General features: G+C 33.8%; 1 protein-coding gene and 1 long non-coding RNA gene across 9 annotated transcripts in view; one reads left to right on the forward strand and one right to left on the reverse strand.

Moving 5' to 3' along the window:
- Positions 1 to 26,403, forward strand: part of LOC131134128 (protein furry homolog) — a 72,491-nt gene that overhangs the window by 40,021 nt on the left and 6,067 nt on the right. For all 5 annotated transcript variants that reach the window (XM_058079020.1, XM_058079021.1, XM_058079022.1 and 2 more), the window contains exons 32-55: positions 484 to 740; positions 854 to 1,000; positions 2,307 to 2,478; positions 2,551 to 2,638; positions 4,393 to 4,475; positions 6,165 to 6,315; positions 6,430 to 6,533; positions 7,447 to 7,632; positions 8,970 to 9,168; positions 10,605 to 10,720; positions 10,799 to 10,986; positions 11,962 to 12,643; positions 13,906 to 14,003; positions 14,088 to 14,258; positions 14,340 to 14,480; positions 15,752 to 15,922; positions 16,303 to 16,467; positions 17,278 to 17,352; positions 17,427 to 17,597; positions 19,041 to 19,244; positions 20,420 to 20,554; positions 21,156 to 21,295; positions 21,360 to 21,567; positions 23,857 to 24,003. In XM_058079020.1, coding sequence (XP_057935003.1) covers positions 484 to 740; positions 854 to 1,000; positions 2,307 to 2,478; positions 2,551 to 2,638; positions 4,393 to 4,475; positions 6,165 to 6,315; positions 6,430 to 6,533; positions 7,447 to 7,632; positions 8,970 to 9,168; positions 10,605 to 10,720; positions 10,799 to 10,986; positions 11,962 to 12,643; positions 13,906 to 14,003; positions 14,088 to 14,258; positions 14,340 to 14,480; positions 15,752 to 15,922; positions 16,303 to 16,467; positions 17,278 to 17,352; positions 17,427 to 17,597; positions 19,041 to 19,244; positions 20,420 to 20,554; positions 21,156 to 21,295; positions 21,360 to 21,567; positions 23,857 to 24,003 — 4,199 coding nt within the window. The remainder of the gene's footprint in view (positions 1 to 483; positions 741 to 853; positions 1,001 to 2,306; positions 2,479 to 2,550; positions 2,639 to 4,392; positions 4,476 to 6,164; positions 6,316 to 6,429; positions 6,534 to 7,446; positions 7,633 to 8,969; positions 9,169 to 10,604; positions 10,721 to 10,798; positions 10,987 to 11,961; positions 12,644 to 13,905; positions 14,004 to 14,087; positions 14,259 to 14,339; positions 14,481 to 15,751; positions 15,923 to 16,302; positions 16,468 to 17,277; positions 17,353 to 17,426; positions 17,598 to 19,040; positions 19,245 to 20,419; positions 20,555 to 21,155; positions 21,296 to 21,359; positions 21,568 to 23,856; positions 24,004 to 26,403) is intronic.
- On the reverse strand, positions 15,280 to 26,144 carry LOC131134130 (uncharacterized). 4 transcript variants are annotated; one of them, XR_009131341.1, is made up of 6 exons: positions 25,520 to 26,144; positions 25,031 to 25,157; positions 23,905 to 24,159; positions 21,493 to 21,606; positions 17,340 to 19,274; positions 15,280 to 16,481 (listed from the first exon to the last, which is right to left on the reverse strand). It is a non-coding gene; the product is annotated as an uncharacterized LOC131134130 (long non-coding RNA). The 4 variants fall into 4 exon arrangements; XR_009131340.1 differs by having other exon boundaries at positions 23,905 to 25,157; positions 25,520 to 25,668; positions 26,009 to 26,060; XR_009131342.1 differs by lacking the exon at positions 25,031 to 25,157.

A 26,403-nucleotide genomic window follows, 5' to 3' on the forward strand; every position in this document is an offset into this window, starting at 1 on the left:
ACAGTGACCATATATGTCATATCAACATATGACATATGGACATATAAATATGTAAGTATACATTGGTTTAATTTGTAAAAATATATAATATAAAATAATAAAATATATAATATAATAATAATAAAATATAAATATATAATATATATTTGATATATATGATTTATTTATTTTTTACTTAAATAATATTAATATTGTTAAATAATAAAATGCATATATTTTATGTATATATATATATATTATAGTATATTTACAGTAAATTTGTCGTATTATGATTAAATATTATTAACAAATATTATTAAAATATATACAGCATAAATAGTAATATGCTGAGAATATTTTAATATTTTTTTAAATTTTCAAATTTTTTCAGATAATAAAAATTGCTATTTTTGAGTTTTATGATTATTATTATTTTATTATAAATGGAGTTTTTGAGACCGCATTTAATGTTCCCTTGCTGATTTATTTTTGTGACTGTTGCAGAGGTTAGCCAGAGGTTCCCCACCACCCACCCCAACGGGAGGCACATCATGCTCAGCTATCTCCTTCCCTGGCTTGGCAACATCGAGCTGGTCGATAGCGGTCTGCCGGTCCCGGCCTTCGTACCATCGACCTCCGATTATGACTCCTCTTTCCGGGGGAGTACCTCCTCTTCTTCCCAGCATCTGAGGGGCAGCGGCTGGGGTTGCTTGCAGGCCACATCCATGGTGCTCAACAACCTCATGTACATGACCGCCAAAGTAAGTTCATGCTAAGGTGTCATAATAAACTTTAGGGAGCGTCTACGTGTGCCAAGATAAATATTTGTTGGCGGTGTCAATGAGTTAGCGCTGTTTTTAATCCCCTTGGTTAGTACGGAGATGACTTACCTGGATCTGAAATGGAAAACGCCTGGAATGCGTTGGTGTGCAATGAAAAGTGGAACAACAACCTGAGGACCGCGCTGCAGTTTCTCATCAGCTTATGCGGCGTCAGCAGTGACACCCCCCTCCTGCCGTTTGTAAGTAATCAGTAACATTTGTTCACTTCCTGCTTTCCTAATATAGTTCAAGTTTTTTTATTTTGTTTTTTTTATTAATTTAAATAATTTTTTTTATTTTTATTTTATTGATTTTTATTTTTAACTTTTAAATTTTTTACATTTTTAAAAATTTTTAAATTTTTTAAATTTTTAATTTTTTTTTAAATTTTCTATTTTATTTTCTACCGCTTTTCCTCACAAAATGGTTTAATTTCATTAGAACATGCATCAGATTCCAATTGAGTGCATCCCATAATCAGCTCCCAGTTCCACATGTCCAAAAGGAGTAGGAAGACGCAAAGCTTATTAAATCCTACCCCTCCATCTGGTACTTTTACAATCACTAACTGTTACATTTGTTCACTTCCTGCTTTCCTAATATAGTTTAAGTTTTTTTTGTTTTGTTTATGTATTTTTTATTTATTTATTTATTTATTTTTTACCATACAATGACATAATGGGTACCATAGTAACTGTCAAATATAGTGCTATGTATATTTAATTTCTTTTTTTAATTTTTATTTTATTTATTAATTTATTTTAATTTTTTTATTTTTTGTCACATGCCGAAGTACGTCCAAAAGGAGTAGGAAGAAGCAAAGCTTATTAAATCCTACCCCTCTCTGGTACTTTTACAATCAGTAACTCTTACATTTGTTCACTTCCTGCTTTCCTAACATATTTTTTTGAATTTTTAAATACATTTGTATTTTATTATTTATAATTTTTTAATTGTTGTTTTTTATTTTATTTTTTTTATTTTTATCACTTCCTATTGTTATTTTTATTTATTTATTTATTTTTTTACATTTGTTCACTTCCTGCTTTCCTAATATAATTTAAGTCTTTTTTTTTGTTTTTTATTTATTTACTTTTTTGTCAACTTTCTGCTTTCCTAATATAGTTTTAAGTTTTTTTTTATTTTTTTATTTTGTTAATTTTATTTATTTTTGTCCCGTACCAAAGTACTGGGTGATATGAGCATCCAATGCCATAATGGGTACCATAGTAAGTGTCAATATAGTGATATATATAGCACATCATGACTGGTTCAAGACCACACAATAAGTAAGATATTTGTAATAATATTTTTTTTTAATACAAAAAAAAACATCAGGAGGTTGCCTACAGCCACAGCTGCTAATGCTTAGTATTATTGACCCGGTGCTATTTTGAGACCCTGCCGGTTCTTTTAGCGACTAAAGGAGACTGTTGTTAACTGATTAGAGGTGTTTGCTAACAGCTAATCTATGTTGATATGCTGCTGTTGTCTCCGTGTGCTCAGATCAAGAAAGTCGTGATCTACCTTTGTCGAAACAACACCATGCAAACCATGGAGGAGCTGCTGTTGGAGTTGCAGCAGACAGAACCAGTCAACCCCGTGGTGCAGCACTGCGACAGCCCGCCTTTTTATCGCTTTACCGCCACCAGCAAAGCCGCCGCCGTCGCAGCTTCAGGTACTTCTCAAACAAGACTACATTTATATCCAGAAACCTCAGCGCTTAAAAATACTTTTAACTCATGTCCAGGTACTACATCCAGTAGCAACACTGTTGTGGCAGGCCAGGAGAACTTGGTGGATTCAGAAGATAGCAAAGCAAAGGACAATGACGAGAGGTGAAGATGACATTAACCCTTCGATGCACGAGTGACTGGACCCTCCACTCTTCCATAAGTGGATCAAAAATCACCCATACTAGAATCAATGCCTTTTTATGACAATTTTTCCATTTTGGTTAGGAATAATCACTTGTATGATATTTAGTATTATATTTAGGACCACACAAGAATGATTTCATGTTAGAAACATCTTCATTTTTCACTTTTTTACATCTTTGAAAAAGAAAATGACCCCGTACAACAATAGAAAATGGGAGGATCCATTGTGTGTTGCATAAAGGGAAGTTAAAAATGGGAATGGCATGATATCAAAAACATGTTTTTTGAGGAATACCTGGAATCTAAAATGATTAAAAAAAATTCATTACAAAGATATTTCAAGAAAACAACCTGACCGGGTCATTTTTGACCCACTTATGGAAGGTTGGGGTAGTAACACAAAAACTAAAATTTCTTAAAATGTATAAAAGGTAAGTTAAAAATGTGAATGGCATGATATCAAAAACATGTTTTTGGAGGAATACCTGGAATATGAAAAAAAATATATATATGATAAAAAATTAAAATTTTATTTAAAAATTTTAAAAATTTAAATTTGAAATTTAAAAAAAATATTTAAAAAATTCATTATGAAGATATTTCAAGAAAACAACCTGACCGGGTCATTTTTGACCCACTTATGGAAGGTTGGGGTAGTAACACAAAAACTAAAAATTCTTAAAATGTATAAAAGGTAAGTTAAAAATGTGAATGGCATGATATCAAAAACATGTTTTTTGAGGAATACCTGGAATATGAAATGATGAAAATTTTTCATTATGAAGATATTTCAAGAAAACAACCTGACCGGGTCATTTTTGACCCACTTATGGAAGATTTCTTAAAATTTCTTAAAATGTATAAAAGGTAAGTTAAAAATGTGAACGGCATGATATCAAAAACATGTTTTTTGAGGAATACCTGGAATATGAAATGATAAAAAATGTTCATTACTAAGATATTTCAAGAAAACAACCTGACCGGGTCATTTTTGACCCACTTATGGAAGGTTGGGGTAGTAACACAAAAACTAAAATTTCTTAAAATGTATAAAAGGTAAGTTAAAAATGTGAATGGCATGATATCAAAAATATGTTTTTGGAGGAATACCTGGAATATGAAAAAAAATATGATATATATGATAAAAAATTAAAATTTTATTTAAAAATTTTAAAAATTTAAATTTTAAAAATATATAAAAAAAATTCATTATGAAGATATTTCAAGAAAACAACCTGACCGGGTCATTTTTGACCCACTTATGGAAGGTTGGGGTAGTAACACAAAAACTAAAAATTCTTAAAATGTATAAAATGTAAGTTAAAAATGTGAATGGCATGATATCAAAAACATGTTTTTTGAGGAATACCTGGAATATGAAATGATAAAAATGTTTAATTACGAAGATATTTCAAGAAAACAACCTGACCGGGTCATTTTTGACCCACTTATGGAAGATTTCTTAAAATTTCTTAAAATGTATAAAAGATAAGTTAAAAATGTGAACGGCATGATATCAAAAATATGTTTTTTGAGGAATTACCTGGAATATGAAATGATAAAAAATTTTAATTACAAAGATATTTCAAGAAAACAACCTGACCGGGTCATTTTTGACCCACTTATGCATCTAAGGATTAAAGGGTGCAAATTACTGCAATATTTGTTTTTTTTTACTTTAGCATTTGTGTTTTTGCTTTTTCTACCATCAGGTTCAGCCACGTGACTCGAGCTCACAGTCGCCTGGAATCCCGCTACAGCAATAGCTCAGGAGGATCGTACGACGAAGATAAGAGTGAGTGTATTTCGGTGCCACTCGACATTATGAATGATGTTGTCGCTGTCTGATGATAGGGGGTCGGAGTGTTGAAGATGGCGTCGTTGCTAATGTATGAGCACGGTACATGCATGCATGGTATATCCCGGGGCTCTTCGTTTCCGTTTTTTGGACACTTTTATTTTGTATTTGACTTCCTGTTTTGTGTGCTTCTCCGAATGTGAACTTGGTCTTTTAAGTTGGAGAAACTTTGTTGTGAGTTGAAATTACCTGAAATAATTTGCTAGATTTAATCCAAATTTTAAGGCAGCGAGGTTAAAATTTTTTTAAGTTGGGTCAACTTGGAATTTTTGACAGAACGTATCAGCTTCTTAAATGCAGTCGTCGGGGTTGAAATCTGACACAAATCATAACAATGAGAAATGCCATGTTAAATCAACTATTTGGTACCAAACAGAAATTTGGATTCAAGTTAAAAAAAATTTTAAAAAATTAAAATTTTTTTAAAACATTTAAAAAATTTAAAAAAAAATTTAAAACATTAAAACTTTAATGTTTTGTCTTTAAAACATATTTTTAAAACATTAGCATAAGAACAATATGTCAGTGTGTGGGGTGATATTTGTGATGGGTGTGTGTGTGTGCATCACTGTAAAAAAAATCCAAGTTGACTCAACTTAAAAAATTTTTTAACCTCGCTGCCTTAAAATTTGGATTAAATCTAGCAAATTATTTCAGGTCATTTCAACTCACAACTAAGTTTCTCCAAATTAATTGTTTTGGGAACTTTCTTTATTAGGTCAAATAAATATTTTTGTTGTATCAACAATAGAACTCAAGTCATCTCAACTCACTTTTGATTTAGTCTAATTAGCTCAAGTAAATTCAACTTACAATTACATTGAAATTAATTGAAATAATTTGTTAACCTACTTGATTTACATTGTTGATACGACCAAAATATTTGGTTATTTGACCTAAAAAATGAAGTTCCCACAACAAATCAATAAGTCACGTGAACTTGGTCTTTTAATTTGGAGAAACTTAATTGTGTGTTGAAATTACCTGAAATAATTTGCTAAATTTAATCCAAATTTTAAGGCAGCGAGGTTTCAATTTTTTTTTAACTTGGAATTTTTGACAGAACGTATCAGCTTCTTAAATACAGCAGTCGGGGGTTGAAATCTGACACAAATCATAACAAGGAGAAATGCCATGTTAAATCAACTATTTGGTTACCAAACAGAAATTTGGATTCAAGTTAAAAAAAATTTAAAAATTTTAAAACATTAAAACTTTAATGTTTTGTCTTTAAAACATATTTTTAAAACATTAGCATTAGCAAAAAACATTAGCATTAGCAAAAAAATTAAAAAAAAATTAAAAAAAATTGAAAACATTAACATGTTTGGAACAATTTATTTTAAAAACACACACCTGAACTAAATAGACATGACAAATTAGGGACATGTGTGGGTGATAAGGACAACAAATCAGACACAAAATCACACAAAACAGGAAGTCAAATACAAAATAAGAGTGTCCAAAAAAACGTAAACGAAAGCCCAAGAAGGTAACACAGAAAAAACTGTCACGTGGGAACCCACACAGGGCGTGACACCCAGGCTTTTCCACCCATCTGGTTTGAATCGATGCCAACAACTCGGCCATTTTTTATGTGACTGTAAAAACTGTTGAATGCCACAGGTGAACCGCTGCCTCCTTACGCCGACTGGCTGACCATCGTCACGGAAAGCAACCAGCCCCATCCTCTACCTATGCCTGTAAATGGTGGCTGTTGGGCTCCTCTGGTGGACTTCCTGCCCGAGACCCTGGCCCCCAGAGGACCCCTGCACAGGTATAATAACTACTGCAGCGACGTACAACGTTGATATTTTTGTGTTTTTTAAAGTAGCTCTGGTGCCCCATAAAAGGATGTATGCAGTATTAAGTATATTTTATTTCCATCCAGGTGTAATATAGCAGTTATACTCATGACGGAGATGGTAGTGGACCACAGCGTCAGAGAGGACTGGGCCTTGCACCTCCCCTTGCTGCTGCATGCCTTATTTTTGGGTAGGTTCATGCTAGAATTAGTCATTCTGGCAAAAAAAACATCTATGTGATGAAAATAACATGTGTGATACACTGTATACTTTCAGGCATAGATACTTAAAGAAATACAAACATTTAAATAAAATTAATTTAATAATTAATTAATTTAATAATAAATAAAATAAATAAATAAATAAAATAATTAATTTAATTAATAAATAATGTATCTAATTTAATTTTTTATTTAATTATAATAAATAATTTAATAATTTAATATTTTGATAATGTAATATTTTGCTAATTTAATAATTTAATAATTTGATAATTTAATAATTTAATAATTTAATAATTTAATAATTTAATAATTTAATAATTTAATTTATATTTTATAATTTATATTTTATAATTTATATTTTATAATTTATATTTTATAATTAATAATCTATAATTCACAATTCATTATTTATAATTTACAAAATAAATCATTAATTTATAATTTATAATTTTTTATTAATAAATTAATTATTAATTAAATATTTTTCATTAATTTAAATTAATTAATTAATATTATTTTTAATTATTTTTTTTAATAATAACAAAAATAACTAATTTAAAAAATAATATAATATAATTTATTAATATAATATAATTTAATATTATATAATTATTGTAATTTATTATAATTTATTAAATGTATCTTTTATTTTATAAATTATAAATTATATAAATTATAAATGTAATTTAAATGTGTAATTTATTTTATAAATTTTATCATTTATAAATTTACATTTTAATTTATTTTTTAAACGATAAATTATTTATTATTAAATTAAAAAAATAAATACAATAAATAATTTATAATAAAAAAATAAAGTGTTTTTCTGTGCATGATGAATGTAATTCTGTGCAAATGACGTCGTTATCTGGTCCTCAGGCATGGATCACTACCGTCCGGAGGTGTTTGAGCACAGCAAGCGTCTCCTCCTCCACCTCCTCATCACCTTGTCCTGCCACAACAATTTCCAGTCCGTGGCCTCCGTGCTGCTGCAGACGCGTGAGCTCCACGGCGCCAAGACCCTCACTTCCAAGGCCGGCCTTCATCCCGAGCCTTTAACATCAGGTAGAAAGGCGCGTTCCCGTCAGAAGATGCTGGAGATAAAGTCTCTTATCTGACACCAAAATATTTGGACCCTGTTCCAAAAGCAATATGGAGCACGGGGACTTCAAAGATCTTGATTAAAGCATTCCTTTCAGCTATTTTTATCCAAGTGGGGCCATCTGTTGGCGCTCCAATGTGCTGCCTTTCCTTGTGGGACAAAAGTCCAGACATTCCGGATTGTGTAGAGCAGGGGTGGGCAAACTACGGCCCGGGGGACACATCCGGCCCGCCAAGTGTTTCAATATGGCCCGCCTGTTTTTTCCAAATATTTCATTTGAACTCAACATAAAATCTGGCATCGTGGCTTGGGACAATTTTTTGATGGTTGAGGTAGCTGCTTTATCAATTTCATTATTTGATGTGGTCTGTTACAAAATGCTCCTGGAAAAAGGGACACAAGCACATAATAACAATAATAATAATAATAATAATAATAATTAATAATAATAATAATAATGTTGTCAATAATGATAATAATACTACTATTATATTAATATTGTTGTTAATAATATTAATATAATAATGGTAGTAATATTACAAAATAGTCCTGGAAAAAGGAGCACAAGCACAATAATAGTAATACAAATAATGATAATAATACTACTATTATATTAATATTGTTGTTAATAATATTAATATAATAATGGTAGTAATATTATTATTATAACAAAATAATAATAATAATAATATAATAACATTACTATAACTAATAATAATAATAATTCTAATAAAAATAACAATAACAATAATAATAATAATAATGTTGTCAATAATGATAATAATACTACTATTATATTAATATTGTTGTTAATAATATTAATATAATAATGGTAGTAATATTATTATTATAACAAAATAATAATAATAATATAATAACATTACTATAACTAATAATAATAATAATTCTAATAAAAATAACAATAATAATAATAATAATACATTGAGAAACACACTTTACATCAAATAAATGATTTCAAAGTGCACATATAGCAGATTGCATGACACTTTTACATGTAAAATATGTGTAAAAATATAGGTGTAAAAATGGACTGTTACGTGTAAAATACTACATAATCCCCCCCGTCAATTTTGTTAAATTAATGCGGCCCGCGAGTCAAAAAGTTTGCCCACCCCTGGTGTAGAGTATTTACACTAAAAGTAGACGTCTGCAAAATAACATACTGTACCATGATGTAATTACATCATTACCCAGCTTCCCCTGTTTCTGGTCTTCTGGTCTCTGGGAAAAGCTCAATACAAACATCTTATCATGGTGCCGTTTCCTGTCTTGTGCTCAGGAGGTTTTGACTTTCTAAGGGAGTGTCAGGCGTCCCCGGTACCAGACTCCGGTCTCAGCTCCTCCTCCACATCCTCCAGTCTGAGTTTAGTGGGCAGCACCAGCAACCTGCCCGAGATGGCACACCAAGTGGACAAGTTCACAGCCCACACGACCACGGACGAGAAGATAAACAGGCTCATTGAGTTTTTAACCGCAAGGTACCGTGGATTGGGGAAAAACACTTTAGTGTAGACAGAGCGTCACCTAGTGGTGGAGACTTGTATATTTCAGTCAGGGTTCAAGCATCGCTTCCACATTTTATCATGCTGAAAAATGCTGAAAAATTATTTCATGGATAATTGATCGCTGTTTTATGGTTTATTACAGCATTATTATTTAAAAAAATGCATATTTAAGCAAATTGATTTGATTAAATATTTTTAAAAATATTTCATGGATAATTGATCACTGTTTTGTGGTTTATTACAGCATTATAAGTTTTTAAAAAATGCATATTTTTTTAATGCATATTTAAGCAAATATGCTTAAATATGCTACTATATTGAGTAAAATGGGTGATGTTCTATCATGCTTTTTAAAAATTATTTAATGGATAATTGATCACTGTTTTGTGGTTTATTACAGCATTATAATTTTTTAAAAAATGCATATTTTTTAATGCATATTTTTTTAATGCATATTTAAGCAAATATGCAAATATGCTACTATATTGAGTAAAATGGGTGAAGTTCTATCATGCTTTTTAAAAATTATTTCATGGATAATTGATCACTGTTTTGTGGTTTATTACAGCATTATTAGTTTTAAAAAATGCATATTTTTTAATGCATATTTAAGCAAATGTGCTTAAATATGCAAATATGCTACTATCTTGAGTAAAGTGAGTGACGTTCTATGACGCTTTTTAAAAATTATTTCATGGATAATTGATCGCTGTTTTGTGGTTTATTACAGCATTATTAGTAAAAAAAATGCATATTTAAGCAAATTGATTTGATTATAGCTACTATATTGAGTAAAGTGGGTGATGTTCTATCATGCTTTTTAAAAATTATTTCATGGATAATTGATCGCTGTTTTGTGGTTTATTACAGCATTATTAGTTTTTTTTTTTTAAATGCATATTTTTTAAATACACATTTAAACAAATATGCAAATATGCTACTATATTGAGTAAAATGGGTGAAGTTCTATCATGCTTTTTAAAAATTATTTCACGGATAATTGATCACTGTTTTGTGGTTTATTACAGCATTATTAGTTTTTAAAAAATGCATATTTTTTTAATGCATATTTAAGCAAATGTGCTTAAATATGCAAATATGCTACTATCTTGAGTAAAGTGAGTGACGTTCTATGACGCTTTTTAAACATTATTTCATGGATAATTGATCGCTGTTTTGTGGTTTATTACAGCATTATTAGTAAAAAAAATGCATATTTAAGCAAATTGATTTGATTATAGCTACTATATTGAGTAAAATGGGTGATGTTCTATCTTGCTTTTTAAAAATTATTTCATGGATAATTGATCGCTGTTTTGTGGTTTATTACAGCATTATTAGTAATTAATTCCAGTAGGTCTGGAACCAATTAGCCGCGATAAACGAGGCATTACTGTTTGTTTTTATAGTTCCCACGGACCCCTGTGGTGCCACGAAGACATCTCACCCAAGAATCAAATCTCCAAAAGTACCAGCCAGTTGACAAACTTCCTCCGCCATGTGGTGTCCGTCTTCAAGGAATCAGGTGAGCTTTCGGTGTGGAACCAAACTCCTTCATCGACACATCATGTCCGCTTTGTGGTATTAACGTTCTCCTTGTTAGATGTTCACCTGGAGCAGCAGCTCAGCGACGTGGCTCTGCACACGGCCTTGTGCAGCTCTTCGCGTCACTATGCCGGGCGTTCATTCCAGGTGTTTCGCGCCCTCCGTCAGCCCATTTACGCACACGCCGTGTCGGATTTGCTCTCCAGGTTGGTGGAGGTTGTTGGAGAACACGGAGAGGAGGTGCAGGTTAGTGCAAGTTATCAAGCTTATCTTAGATTAAAGTGATACCATTTTTATTGCCGATGACTATCACTAATGATAAATATCGGACATCCCTGATAAAAAATAAAAATAATAATAATTAAAAGAATAATTTTATAATAATAAAATTTAATAAGAATTTTCCAATTGTATTAATTATTATCTGTTATTATTAATAATTATTATTAATTATTAATAATTATTAATACAAATGATTAAATAATTAACCACAATTTGAAAGTTTACTATATATGACATATCTCCTATGGTGGAAAGAACACGGTACTTTTTTAATATCAGTTTTCATTACCTGGAAAAATCTGATGCCGATATCAACCGTTATCAACCATTTTTATGCCGATATTGGGCCGATGATTATCACTAATATCTGACATCCCTGATTTAAAAAACACAATTATTAAAATACATAATTTAAAGAAAAAGTTTTAATTTTTGGATTTTACAAGAGAAAAAGAATAAAAATATTAAAGTTGTAATTGACGAGAAACTATATGTATATATTATGCAGGAAAAAAATAATAGTAAAAGTGGCTAAAATTACATCTTAGATGCATTATTATTTTTTTTTATTTTATTTATAATTTATTTTATTTATTATAATTTAAATAATAAAATATAAAATATTTTTATATTATTTTATTTTTAATAAAATATTATTCTATTTCTATAATTTATTTATAATTATTTATTATTATTGATTTATATTTTTAATTAATTATTATTATTTATTACTATTAATTATTACTAATACAAATTAAATACAAATTAGTTATTAAATAATTAACCATAATTTGAAAATTTACTAAACTTGCAGATGTTTGCAAGAAAACAACCAAAACACACAAAAATAGCAAACAAATGTAATTTACTACTCAAACTACTTGGACATCTTCAAAACGTGTTTTTCCACAAATAAGGTCCCATTTTTCCGTCCCTCAGGGATACGTGATGGAAGTGTTACTCACCCTGGAATCCGTGGTGGACAACTTGGCCGAGTGCTTAAAGAACAACGACCTCACGGCCATCTTAACCAGAGCATCATCTCCAGACCTCCTCGCCACATTGAAGCTGATGTCCAACAGGAAAAGCACCGGCCAGCTCAACCTCCGCAGAGACGAGCGTAATCGGCACCAGAGAAGCTCCTCGGTTCCCAAGAAGTTTGGCGAGACGGACAGGTGGTCTGACCCTCCTCGCAGCGCCACCCTGGACCGCATTCAGGCCTGCGAGCAGCAGCTTATGTCGGGCAAAAGCCGCAGCAGCCCCCCATCGTCCTCCAAGGAGAACATCTCCGACCCCAGCAACGTGAACCATCCCGGTAACCTCCTGGCCACCGTCTTCTGGGTGGCCGTGTCGCTGATGGAGTCGGACTTTGAGTTCGAGTACCAGATGTCCTTGAGGCTGCTCAACAAGCTGCTGGGTCACGTGTCGCTGGACAAAGCGGAAAACCGGGAGAAGCTTGAGAAGCTGCAGGTCCAGCTGAAGTGGAGCGGCTTTGCTGGGCTCCAACAGCTCTTGCTCAAGGGCTTCACGTCTGTGGCCACCACCGACCTCACGCTGCAGCTCTTCTGGCAGCTCACGCCTGTGTCGCGCGTGGCTGTGGTGGACACTTCGCAAGTCATTGGTACGTTTTTACGCTCAAATCCTAACATTTTATAGGAAGATTTAAGCATTTTGATACATTTGGTGCATTGAAAACAGTCCAATATATGCTAAGATATAATATACCAACATAATGCCACATCCTAGAAAATGTGTATGGTAAGGGTAATGATTTAATTTCATTTGAACATGCATCAGATTCCAATTGAGTGCATCCCATAATCAGTTCCCAGTTCCACATGTCCAAAAGGAGTAGGAAGAAGCAAAGCTTATTAAATCCTACCCCTCCATCTGGTACTTTTACAATCACTAACTGTTACATTTGTTCACTTCCTGCTTTCCTAACATTATTTATTTATTTATTTTAATTTTTTAAAATTAATTGTAATTTTTTTAATTATTGTAATTTTTTTAATTAATTTTAATTTTAATTTTAATTTTTAAATCCTACCCCTCCATCTGGTACTTTTACAATCAGATATAGTTTAAGTTTTTAAAATTTTTAAATTTTTAAATTTAAAAATTTTTAAATTTAAAAATTTAAAAATTTAAAAATTTAAAAATTTAAAAATTTAAAAATTTAAAAATTTAAACATTTAAAAATTTAAAAATTTAAACATTTAAACATTTAAACATTTTTAAATTTTTAAATTTTTAAATTTTTAAATTTTTAAATTTTTTATTTTTTAATTTTTTTTGTCCCGTACCGAAGTCCGAGGTGATATGACCATACAATTTTTAAATTTTTAAAAAAATTTTGTCCCGTACCGAAGTCCAAGGTGATATGACCATACAATTTTTAAATTTTTAAATTTTTAAATTTTTTTAACCTAGCATGTTTTAGCATTGTTTGACTTCCTTACTCAATCCATTCCATAGTTTGATTCCACATACTGAAATGCTATGCTAATGCTAACGTAGTCCTAGCATAGAAGTGTTTCAAATGTACTTCTTCCCTGAGATCATATTTCTCCTCTCTTGTAGAGAAGTATTGGATGACATTTTTAGCTAATTGCTTATTTTTAGCCTTATGCATTATTTTAGCTGTTTGAAGATGAACTATATCATCAAGTTGAAGTATTTGTGATTTTAGAAATAAGGAGTTAGTATGTTCTCTGTAGGCGGCATTATGAATTATCCTTACTGGCCTTTTTTGATAGTAATACATATATCTCATGAATTATATCATTTCCTGAAATATACCGAAAAAGCTGTGGACTGAAAACATCTCCCTGGCCACACTTTGGGCACCCCTGTCATAAGTTGTCCACTGTCCTCCAACAGGGTTCCCCTTGAATGTCCTCTGCCTGCTTCCACATCTGGTACAGAATTTTGACGCCCCCACCCACTTCTGTCAGGATGTCGCCGAGAGGATCGCTCAGGTTTTCGCTCCGTTCATTTTATTAGGCACACCCGCAGACCCGAGACAAAATGGCGTCCTCCTTCACGGTGTTTGTGGTGTGCAGGTGTGCCTGGAGGAGAAGAACGCCAAGCTTTCCAACCTGGCCCACGTCATGACTCTTTACAAGACGGGGTCCTACACCCGGAACTGCTGCTCCTGGATCAACGTGGTGTGCCGCTATCTTCACGAGGCCTTCTCGGACATCACCCTCAGCCTGGTCACCTACATGGCGGAGGTTTGGTCAAGCTTGGCGTGGTCGTATGCGATGATGCTTCTGTTGGGGTTCTTCACGTTTCCTCTTCCTGTTGTGTAACAGCTGCTGGAGAAAGGTCTACCCAGCATGCAGCAGACCATTTTGCAAATGATCTACAGTCTCCTGAGTCACATGGACCTCAGTGGAATTCAGGCCAAGCCCTTCAACATGGAGGTGCTCAAAACCATTGAGAAGTTTGCCCAGGTCAGCAATAAACTTGTATTTATTATTATTATTATTATTATTATTATTATTATTATTATTATTACCATTGTGAAGTTTGCCCAGGTGAGCAATAAACTATGCTCTGGTAGCATGGCTGTATTTATTATTTGTTATTATTATTATTATTATGATGATTTTGGTGATTATTATTATTATTATTATTATTACCATTGAGAAGTTTGCCCAGGTGAGCAATAAACTATGCTCTGGTAGTATGGATGCATTCATTATTTGTTATTATTATGATTATTATGATGATGATGATGATTATTATCATTATTATTATTATCATTACTATTATTATTATTATTATTGAGAAGTTTGCCCAGGTGAGCAATAAACTATGCTGTGGTAGTATTGATGTATTCATTATTATTATTATTATTATTATTATTATTATTATTATTATTGAGAAGTTTGCCCAGGTGAGCAATAAACTATGCTCCTGGTAGTATTGATGTATTTATTATTTGTTATGATTATTATGATGATGATGGTGATTATTATTATTACCATTACTATTATTATTATTATTATTATTATTGAGAAGTTTGCCCAGGTGAGCAATAAACTATGCTGTGGTAGTATTGATGTATTCATTATTATTATTATTATTATTATTATTATTATTATTATTATTATTGAGAAGTTTGCCCAGGTGAGCAATAAACTATGCTCCTGGTAGTATTGATGTATTTATTATTTGTTATTATTATTATTATGATTTTAAAATACAATAATACAAAATACAATTAAATCAGGAGAAGATGATGTCAGTATTGATCTTTTTAGTAATAGCTAATAACAACCATATGATTGCACTGTTTTCAATTCAATTGCTTCATGTTATGACACCATAATATTGGTTATGCGTGCATAGAGATATCTCTTGGTGGAAAATCAATATTGCGTATGATTGAGGAACAAGGAAATGACTTCAAATGTTTGCATTCCCGTCACTGCTTTTCAACGAGAAAGAGGGGAAAAAAAGGGGCGTTTCGTGTCAGCTCAGTAATTGCGTGGACACACCCAAACCATAAACCGTGCCAAGCGCTGTGGCGTCCGCTCAGCTTTGCCAGAACACCTCTGGTTCTAAAAATAGAAACCATTACACCGCACCAACAGGCTTGTGATGATGATGATGATATTTTGTGTGTATCCGCTGTAGAGCATCCACTGGAGGGAAGCGTTAAACATTATTATGAATTATTATGATGATGATGATGATATTTTGTGTGAATGTGCTGTAGAGCGTCCACTGGAGGGAAGCGTTGAACATTCTAAAGCTGGTGGTGAGTCGCTCGGCCAGCTTGGTGCGACCTTCCAGCGACCTTTCCTACGAGGACATCAGCAGAGTTTGGGAACGCTCCTCCAAGGCCTTGCCCGGAAAAACGCTCCACTTCCACTTTGACATATCGGAGGTGAAAGACCTTTTTCTTCTCCAGCCTTTTTTCCAGGGTGTGGTGGGTGGGTGGGTCACATTCTTACAAAAACGGGGGTAACATTTACCCCCACCTTTTGTCCCACTTGGGAATTAGCTTAAAAGCTAAAAAGGTAAACAGTAAAGAAGCCGAGCAGCAGACTACATGGGAAAAAAAAAATGTGGGAACAGAACACTGAGCTATTTGTGTAGCGCATGAATGGCAGGAAGTGATGTCACATCATTGCCGCCGCCTTTTGTGTGTGAATCAGTGACTTGTCGCCCATCAACACGGAATGTTTGTGCTGATCCTTAAACTACTAAAAAAAAACATCTTTTAAACCGAAAAAACTTTTTAGTTTTTTTGCTTTGTGTTGCCAGACGCCCGTGATTGGCCGACGCTACGATGACTTGCACGCTTCCTCCGGGCGAGACGGGAGAAGTCGAACCGCGGCAGTGACCCGCAGCGCCTCGTCCAGCTCCTCAGGATCCACGGGCAACAACGTTCTGGTTCCCGTCAGCTGGAAGAGGCCTCAGTCTTCCCAGGTGATGATGTGATCCTGTGTGTCACCATGACAACCGTTATTCGCTGTAAATACTGACAAATATTGTATAATTAATAAATACGTGCCAAAAATGTAAGAAATAGTAACTTATTAAATAATAATAACGAATACATAAATTATGGATAAATTATATCAATATTGTGGTTCAATAATTAGGCATAAATACAGGCGTAAATACTGACAAATATTGTATAATTAATAACTACGTGCCAAAAATTTAACAAATAGTAACTTATTAAATAATGATAACGAATACGTGAATTATGGATAAATTATATCAATATTGTGGTTCAATAATTACTGACAAATATTGTATAATTAATAAATACGTGCCAAAAATGTAAGAAATAGTAACTTATTAAATAATAATAACAAATACGTGAATTATGGATAAATTATATCAATAATATGGTTCAATAATACTGACAAATATTGTATAATTAATAAATATGTGCCAAAATTTTAAGAAATTGTAACTTATTAAATAATAATAACGAATACATAAATTCTGGATAAATTATATCAATATTGTGGTTCAATAATTAGGCATAAATACAGGCGTAAATACTGACAAATATTGTATAATTAATAAATACGTGCCAAAAATGTAAGAAATAGTAACTTATTAAATAATAATGAAAATGTGACTTATGGATAAATTATATCAATATTGTGGTTCAATAATTAGGCATAAATACAGATGTAAATACTGACAAATATTGTATAATTAATAAATACATGCCAAAAATTCTCATTTTGTCATATTTCTATGTTTTTATTCTTTCCACAGAAAAGAACTCGAGAGAAACTTGTCAACGTTTTATCTTTGTGTGGACAAGAAGTTGGACTCACCAAAAATCCTTCAGTAAGCGACGCTGATAGACATGCCCCCCACTGTCCTGATTGATTGATTGATTGATTGACGTCTTGTCGGTGAAGGTGATTTTCTCCAGCTGTGGAGAACTGGACCTCATGGAGCACCAGCCCAGCCTGGTGTCCTCCGACGAGGGGACCCGAGAAGCGGACACGGTGGACGACACGGCCTCAGAGCAGCAGTTCCGAGTCTTCAGGGACTTTGACTTCCTGGATGTGGAGCTTGAAGATGGAGAGGTGAGCTCATCGTGAGGGAAGCGCTGGTCGGCCGCCATTTTGGATGTGGTACCGCGGCGCAGGTCCACTTAGTAATGCTTTATTTTTGTGTTTCCGGGTGCTATCTAGGAGTTGCAGGTAAGTCACTTTCAAGTTTTGTCCATGTTGTCGTTTTTGCTGTGTTTGCATGCCATGACTTGCCGTGGTTGTTTCGAGAAAAGACTCCGTGGAAGTCTGCATGTGTTTTCCAGCTTATCGGGAATATTTGGAACATAGCTGGAATTGTGGTTCAATTGAATTAAATGTGTTAATAAATTGGTCATAAAATAAATGGTAATGGTTTAATTTCATTTGAACATGCATCAGATTACAATTGAGTGCATCCCATAATCAATTACAACCTTAATGTAGCACGTTTTATAAACAGAGTTTCTGTAATTGAAATAACAACAAAAGCCCACTATGTCAGTTAATACGCTTACATATTATATTACTACATACTTTTTACTTTATTTACATAGCAAACAATATTAAAAAATATGAAAAATAATATAATATAATTAATATATATAACAGAAATATAAAATATTTAAAATATTTTAAAAAGTATAAACTATGAAAAATATAAATTATATTTATATAAATAATAAAAAAAAACTAAACTGTATTATGGAAAGCAGGAAGTGAACAAATGTAACAGTTACTGATTGTAAAAGTACCAGATGGAGGGGTAGGATTTAATAATTAAAATTAATTTTAATTTTAAAAAATTAAAATGAATAAATACATTATATTAGGAAAGCAGGAAGTGAACAAATGTAACAGTTAGTGATTGTAAAAGTACCAGATGGAGGGGTAGGATTTAATAAGCTTTGCTTCTTCCTACTCCTTTTGGACATGTGGAACTGGGAACTGATTATGAGATGCACTCAATTGTAATCTGATGCATGTTCAAATGAAATAAAATATAATATATATTTATATAAAATATAAAAATAGTTATAAAATCATGAAAGGAGCAAATTGGGAAAAATATCAAAATAACTACTTTGTACATTTAATGCATTTTTGTTGACTCGATGTGACGCCAACGTAGTTTAGTTAGCTTGAAATGTCGGAGTGTAGCGTAAGTGGGAATGTGAGACTGTGGGTCAGACTACAGCATTCCTACCATTCTTATGGAGAGGAGGAGACATACTTGGACCACTGCATGAATGTAAACAAACAGACTGGACACTTCATTAGGTACACAGAATCCCTATATATATATATCTATATATATATATATATAGAGAGAGATATATATATATATATAGATATAGACAAACATGGAGAATAAATGGAGCACAGTTTTAGTAACCCGACCTAAAATGATGCTGCTCGTGCTGGACAGTGTAAGTGTACCTAATGTTGTGTCCGCCGCAGTGAGGAGCTCGTGCTTGATGAATGTGCTCGCCGTTTCAGGGGGAGACCATGGACAACTTCAACTGGGGCGTACGCCGACACTCAGTGGACAGCCTGGACCAGAGTGACCTTCACACCCTGGAGGAGAGCCACCTGTCCAGCAGCATGCCCAGCCTGAGCCGCATCACGCCCGAAGAGGACTCCGACGAGTCCTCCGAGGAGGATTCGCTCTCTGTCGGCCGGATTCTCTCCCAGTCTCAGCTTGTAGGTTCCCTTGACTTGTCCATGCATAACCTAAGGCAGACATGTCTAAACTTTATCCAGTGAAGTAAAAACCAAAAGGATGCAATGGCTGCTTTCATATCTCGTATGAAAAACTTATATATTCAAAAAAAAAATTGAACTGAATTTGAAAAAAATTGTGAAAAAAACTATTATTAGTGTCAACTTTGCTCTTTACTCTTTTTTGTCCTTTTTATTTTTTATATCTTTATTTTTAAAATATTGAAACCTTCTTTAAAAATGTTTGTAAAATATAATTACTTATTAATTAATTATTAATTATTTATTCTCATAATATTTTGACTTTATTGCCATAATATAACTTTTCCACAACCTAATTTTCCAAACATTACAACTTTATATTATCTCATAGTATTATGAGAAAATCTTTTTCTTTAATATTTCGACTCTATGCTATTAAATTGACATATTCCCCTCAAAATATTATGATGTTATTCTCCTAAATTAAGACTTTTTCTTGTTAAAACTTTTTTCTCTTAATATTTTAACTTTATTCTTATAAAATTATTGCTGATATAACAATTTTTGCCAGTTTTTTTTTTTTAATATTTGACTTTTGTTTTATTTGACTTTTAAATAAAAGTAAAAAAAAACAAAAGTTAATACAAATACAAATTCAAAATACAAATAAAAAAAATACACATAAAATAAAATAAATATTTTTATTTTATTAAAATAAAATTATAATAATTATAATTATAATAATTATTTGTTTAAAAAAATTCTTTTTTTTAAATTTGTATTTTCAGAATGTGCCAATGAAAAACCAGCTGCGGGCTGCAAATGGCGCCCTGACCGCTATTTCGGACGCCCCTGACCTAAGAGAAAGTGTGTGTGTTTGTGTGCTTTCATAACATTTTGTGGTTACCACACACTCCCAAAAATGATTAGTCCTGTACAAAAAGAAAAATAAATCTAGTTACGTGCGGAAGAATTTTGCTTTGTTCAATATTAAAATACTGTGACGGTATTAAAAAAAATGGCAGATGGCGAATAAATGCACAACCATGTGTTGACACAGCTGTCAGCGTTCCCATGTACGTGGGGAATGTTGCCCACTGTTGTTAAATGTCTTTCACCCAGGGTGTGTCCACTGAGCTTCAGTTTCGTGTGTGTGTGTCTCCTCCATCTTGCAGGCCGTCAGCCTCTCCCCAACCTCTGAGATCAACACCATGGACTCCTTTTGTAACGCAACCTCAGTCGAGTCCACGCCGCCGAGCGCCAAAAATCCCACTTTCGAGGTCCGACTTCCAGAGGACTCGAAGCAGCGGGTGAATAAGGGCTTCAGGGTGTCTGAGATTCTGGGAGCTAACCAGTCCTACCGCTCTTCCTTTTTAGAGTTTTTCACTAACTTTGCCAAATAGCTGTCACTCGCTCATTTTCTCTTTCTCTACTTTTTTCTGCACTTAAGTTCGTGTCTTCTCCTTTTTTACATTTCCTCTCCTCAGAAAAGAGCATTTTCTTGCAGTTGCATGCCAAAAACAAGGGAATGAACTTGCAAGTTTAATACTAGTAGAAATGATTCTGGGATATTAGACGGTCTGGAGTATTTCTCTGTGTGTGCGTTCGTTCGTTCTAAGGCAATGTGTACACCTACTGCTTCAGTGTGGGCGGGGCTTAGCCGCTACTAAAAACCTTTCTTGTGGCATGTGGGATGTCAACAAAGGTGTACACATTGCCCGCCTCAAAACAAAGATGGCGTAATTCATTCAAATTGGCTCACTTACACTAAATTGACGCAATGAAAGACCTCAAGGAGTGCACCATGCATGGCAAGGTTAGTGTGATTATTTACCACCCCAAATGTGTCTACATGAGTTCAATTAGTGTCGGTGTAAATGCTAAAAAAGCATATTGCATCCTTTTTAACAGCACGGCTTTTTACAAGAGGATGAAGATGCGTCGCTCTCCGGCATTGATCTCCCCCCTGAATTTCACTGCGGCGACGCATTAGTGCCGGACGCCGCTCACGGTTTCTACAAAGAGCTGGACCTTGACTGCTGCTTGCCCAGGTACGCCCTCAGCTCCCCGCTGGCTAATGAGATGATGACGATTAAACGTCCTCCCCGCATTCAGTCTCGCCGAGGACGAAACGGAAGACGCGCCGGAGTCCGCCTCATCTCCGCCGCCCTCGCCTTTCTTTTCGGCCATCCTGGCGGCGTTCCAGCCGACGGTGTGCGACGACGCCGAGGAGGCCTGGCGGACTCACCTCGGCCAGCTGGTGTCCGACTTGGACGGCTCCTGCGCGGTCTACACTTTCCACGTGTTCTCCTCCCTCTTCCAGGTAGTCCGTTAATGAAGGGAGCAGGCCTCGTCAAAGCGTCTAATTAAAGTGAAAGGGTGAAAGGATTAGCCCTCAGGTTGGAAAAGAAGCTTTGTGTCAAAAGGTGTCCGCTTGATTTGAAAAAAGAGGCAATTAGTCGTCTTCCAGACCTCATTAAGCAGATGTCGTCTACTTCATTGACTAAATCTGACAGGGCGACGTACTAAAAGGATGACACCCTGGAAGCACGACTTTAGAAGCCATAGATTTTGGATGTAGACTTATGGAATTGCTCTAATTGATTAACTTAAATCGCAGAGGGTACTTATCGTGTATAACAACATATTTTTCACTTTTAACCCTTAGATGCATAAGTCAGGTTATTTTGTTGAAATATCTTTGTAATGAAAATTTTTTATCATTTCATATTCCAGGTATTCCTCAAAAAACATGTTTTTGATATCATGCCGTTCACATTTTTAACTTACCTTTTATACATTTTAAGAAATTTTAAGAAATCTTCCATAAGTGGGTCAAAAATGACCCGGTCAGGTTGTTTTCTTGAAATATCTTTGTAATGAATTTTTTTTTATCATTTCATATTCCAGGTATTCCTCAAAAAACATGTTTTTGATATCATGCCATTCACATTTTTAACTTACCCTTTTATACATTTTAAGAAATTTTAAGAAATCTTCCATAAGTGGGTCAAAAATGACCCGGTCAGGTTGTTTTCTTGAAATATCTTTATAATGAAAATTTTTTATCATTTCATATTCCAGGTATTCCTCAAAAAACATGTTTTTGATATCATGCCATTCAAATTTTTAACTTACCTTTTATACATTTTAAGAAATTTTAGTTTTTGTGTTACTACCCCAACCTTCCATAAGTGGGTCAAAAATGACCCGGTCAGGTTGTTTTCTTGAAATATCTTCATAATGAAATTTTTTTATAATTTCATATTCCAGGTGTTTCTCAAAACACATCTTTTTGATATCATGCCATTCACATTTTTAACTTACCTTTTATACATTTTAAGAAATTTTAGTTTTTGTGTTACTACCCCAACCTTCCATAAGTGGGTCAAAAATGACCCGGTCAGGTTGTTTTCTTGAAATATCTTTGTAATGAAAATTTTTTATAATTTCATATCCAGGTATTTTTCAGAAAACATGTTTTTGATATCATGCCATTCACATTTTTAACTTACTTTTTATACATTTTAAGAAACTTTTGTTTTTGTGTTACTACCCCAACCTTCCATAAGTGGGTCAAAAAAGACCCGGTCAGGTTGTTTTCTTGAAATACCTTCATATTGAAATTTTTTATAATTTCATATTCCAGGTATTCCTCAAAAAACATGTTTTTGATATCATGTCATTCACATTTTTAACTTACCTTTTATACATTTTAAGAAATGTTAAGAAATCTTCCATAAGTGTGTGAAAAATGACGCTAATGCATTTTCTATGGAATCCAATAGGAACCTTTGATTCTTATCAACTTTGTCTATCAGGAATAAATGAACTGTAACCCACACAGACTATATCAGAAGTGTCACCCCTCAGGAAGAAGATTTTACACATAAAGTGCTAATACGACAAGTATTATCTTCATATAATATTGTGTATGTGTCTTTCATGACTGTTAGTATTATCAACAAATTAGCCTACTTAGCCTACTTTATAACTAGCTGACACTAGCTGGCTAACATTACTATATGTATTGTTGGCCATTACTCATCCATGCCTTGGCTGCTAGATACACAGCTGAAATGGTCCTACAGATGCTGGATGACGGAGAGGTAGTAACGGGGTTGGACTCTGAGTCGGAAATGTCTGATGACCCAGACTTTGACAAACATAACATGCAGGACTGTCACTTTAAAGCAAAGGGAGACCAAGCTGCTGTTCTACTTGCTATTTCCACTGACAAAAAGCAGGTATTATAAGGTACTACTTCTGGTACTGTATTTTCTGGACTTATTTATTTAGAAATGTATGTCAAAGGCAAGTTATTCAACAATATGTTACCGGTAAGCAAGTTAACCGAGCTCCCTATCTCATTCCACATTATTGAATCAGCAGTAAATGGTTGTCACAAGCCTGGAGCGCCCTCTTGCGGCTGTCAACAGTAATGTTTACACTTTGGTTCATATCAGCCAGTATGAATTCAGATGTTAAATTATATGTAGATATCGAAAAAAAGTGCTACTCGAAATGACGGTACTTTGTCAACCAAGCGTGCTGAGCTGACGCCATGAGTTGAGATCGGTGTCATTAATAAGCTTGTTCCTTTGCCTTGCAGAGTCTCCAGAACAAATTTAGCTCCCTGACCTGCGACGCCGTCAGTTACCTTGGCGACAGCCTGGGAGGATTAGGGTCAAAGTTCCTGAGGTCATCTCAAATGCTGACGTGTGCCGAGTGTCCCGCATTGTTTATGGATGCAGACACAGTGAGTTACATGACATTCTCTCGTCATTTTGAGGACCCTGGTGTGCATCAAACAAGCGGCCCCCGGGCCGCCTTTGGGATGGGTGTCAGTGCCAATGATAAAAGCGTGCAGATGTTGCCCCTCCACCACCTGGAGGGGTTGTATGCCTTGAAATTCCTGTGGTACAGAATAAGGAAGACAATCCACGATGACTTGATGTATATTCCAGGTATTCCTCAAAAAACACGTTTTTGATACTTACCCTTACCCTTTTATACATTTTAAGAAATTTTAAGAAATCTTCCATAAGTGGGGCAAAAATGACCCGGTCAGGTTGTTTTCTTGAAATATCTTCATAATGAAATTATTTTATCATGTCATATTCCAGTTATTCCTCAAAAGACATGTTTTTGATATCATGCCGTTCACATTTTTAACTTAACTTTTATACATTTTAAGAATTTTTTGTATTTCTGTTACTACCCCAACCTTTCATAAGTGGGTCAAAAATGACCCGGTCAGGTTGTTTTCTTGAAATATCTTTGGAATGAAAAATTGTTATCATTTCATATTCCAGGTATTGCTCAAAAAACATATTTTTGATATCATGCCGTTCACATTTTTAACTTCCCTTTATGAAACACACAATGGATCCTCCCATTTTCTATTGATGTACAGGGTAATTTTCTTTTTCAAAGATGGAAAAAAGTGAAAAATGAAGATGTTTCTAACATGAAATCATTCTTGTGTGGTCCTAAATATAATACTAAATATCATACAAGTGATTATTCCTAACCAAAATGGCAAAATTTGCATAAAAAGGCATTGATTCTAGTATGGGTGATTTTTGATCCACTTATGGAAGAGTGGAGGGTCCAGTCACTCGTGCATCGAAGGGTTAAGGCTTGCTAGCATTAGCCATTATGCTTATGTTCAAATGCTTTACAACACATTTTTAACAAACATTTAGCAGTCAGCTGTTTACTCTAGCAACTTTCTAAACTCTTTACATCCGTTAAAATATAAATTATCTGTACTTTGTACTAACCTGTGGTACAGAATAAGGAAGACAATCCACGATGACTTGACGTATATTCGCCCTCTAGATTTCTTCTTCCTGTGTCGTTTTGTCACCTACTCTATACCACCATCGCTGCTAGCACCCCCTAGCGGACCTTGCGGTATTACACCCAAACGCCAACAATGGAGATTTGGTTATTTTAGACTTGACGTACATTCACATATATTTACCCTCAGGATTTATTCTTCCTCTCAAAAATAACAACACTTCAGATATCATAAAATAATTACATCAACAATTACCAATTTGTTTCCAGACACATTTCACATATTTCAATTAGCCTGCTTCATGCTATTAACTGTACATTAAGGCTTGCTAGCATTAGCCATTTCGCTTATGTTCAAATTCTCTACAACACATTTTGTAACAAACATTTAGCAGTCAGCTGTTTACTCTAGCAAATTTCTAAACTCTTTACAGCCGTTAAAATATAAATTATATGTACTTTGTACTAACCTGTGGTACAGAATAAGGAAGACAATCCACGATGACTTGACGTATATTCGCCCTCTGGATTTCTTCTTCCTGTGTCGTTTTGTCACCTACTCTATACCACCATCGCTGCTAGCACCCCCTAGTGGACGTTGCGGTATTACACCCAAACGCTAACAATGGAGATTTGGTTATTTTAGACTTGACGTACATTCACATATATTTACCCTCAGGATTTATTCTTCCTCTCAAAAATAACAACACTACAGATATCATAAAATAATTACATCAACAATTACCAATTTGTTTCCATTCACATTTCACATATTTCAATTAGCCTGCTTCATGCTATTAACTGTTCATTAAGGCTTGCTAGCATTAGCCATTTCGCTTATGTTCAAATGCTCTACAACATATTTTGTCACAAATATTTAGCAGTCAGCTGTTTACTCTAGCAACTTTCTAAACTCTTTACAGCCGTTAAAATATAAATTATCTCTACTTTGTACTAACCTGTGGTACAGAATAAGGAAGACAATCCACGATGACTTGACGTATTTTCGCCCTCAGGATTTCTTCTTCTTCTGTGGTTTTGTCACCTACTCTATACCACCATCGCTGCTAGCACCCTTTAGTGGACCTTGCGGTATTACACCCAAACGCCAACAATGGAGATGTGGTTATTTTAGAAACAAAAATATAAAAAAATAGTAGTAGTCTTTTTTTCTTTTACAACTGAATTTTATATGTATGACATTAACTATTACTACTCTTAAATGCTCTTTGAACAGTTTTATTTAATTTTACCTTATCTTTTATGTGGAGAACATGCATCAGAAGCGCCATGTCTCTGCTCGCTATGTCTTCTAGACAAGACAGTGAACCATAACATCCGTTTCTGTTCACAG

Source organism: Doryrhamphus excisus, chromosome 8, assembly GCF_030265055.1.
Source record: "Doryrhamphus excisus isolate RoL2022-K1 chromosome 8, RoL_Dexc_1.0, whole genome shotgun sequence".
In the NCBI taxonomy this organism is placed as follows: Eukaryota; Metazoa; Chordata; class Actinopteri; order Syngnathiformes; family Syngnathidae; genus Doryrhamphus; species Doryrhamphus excisus.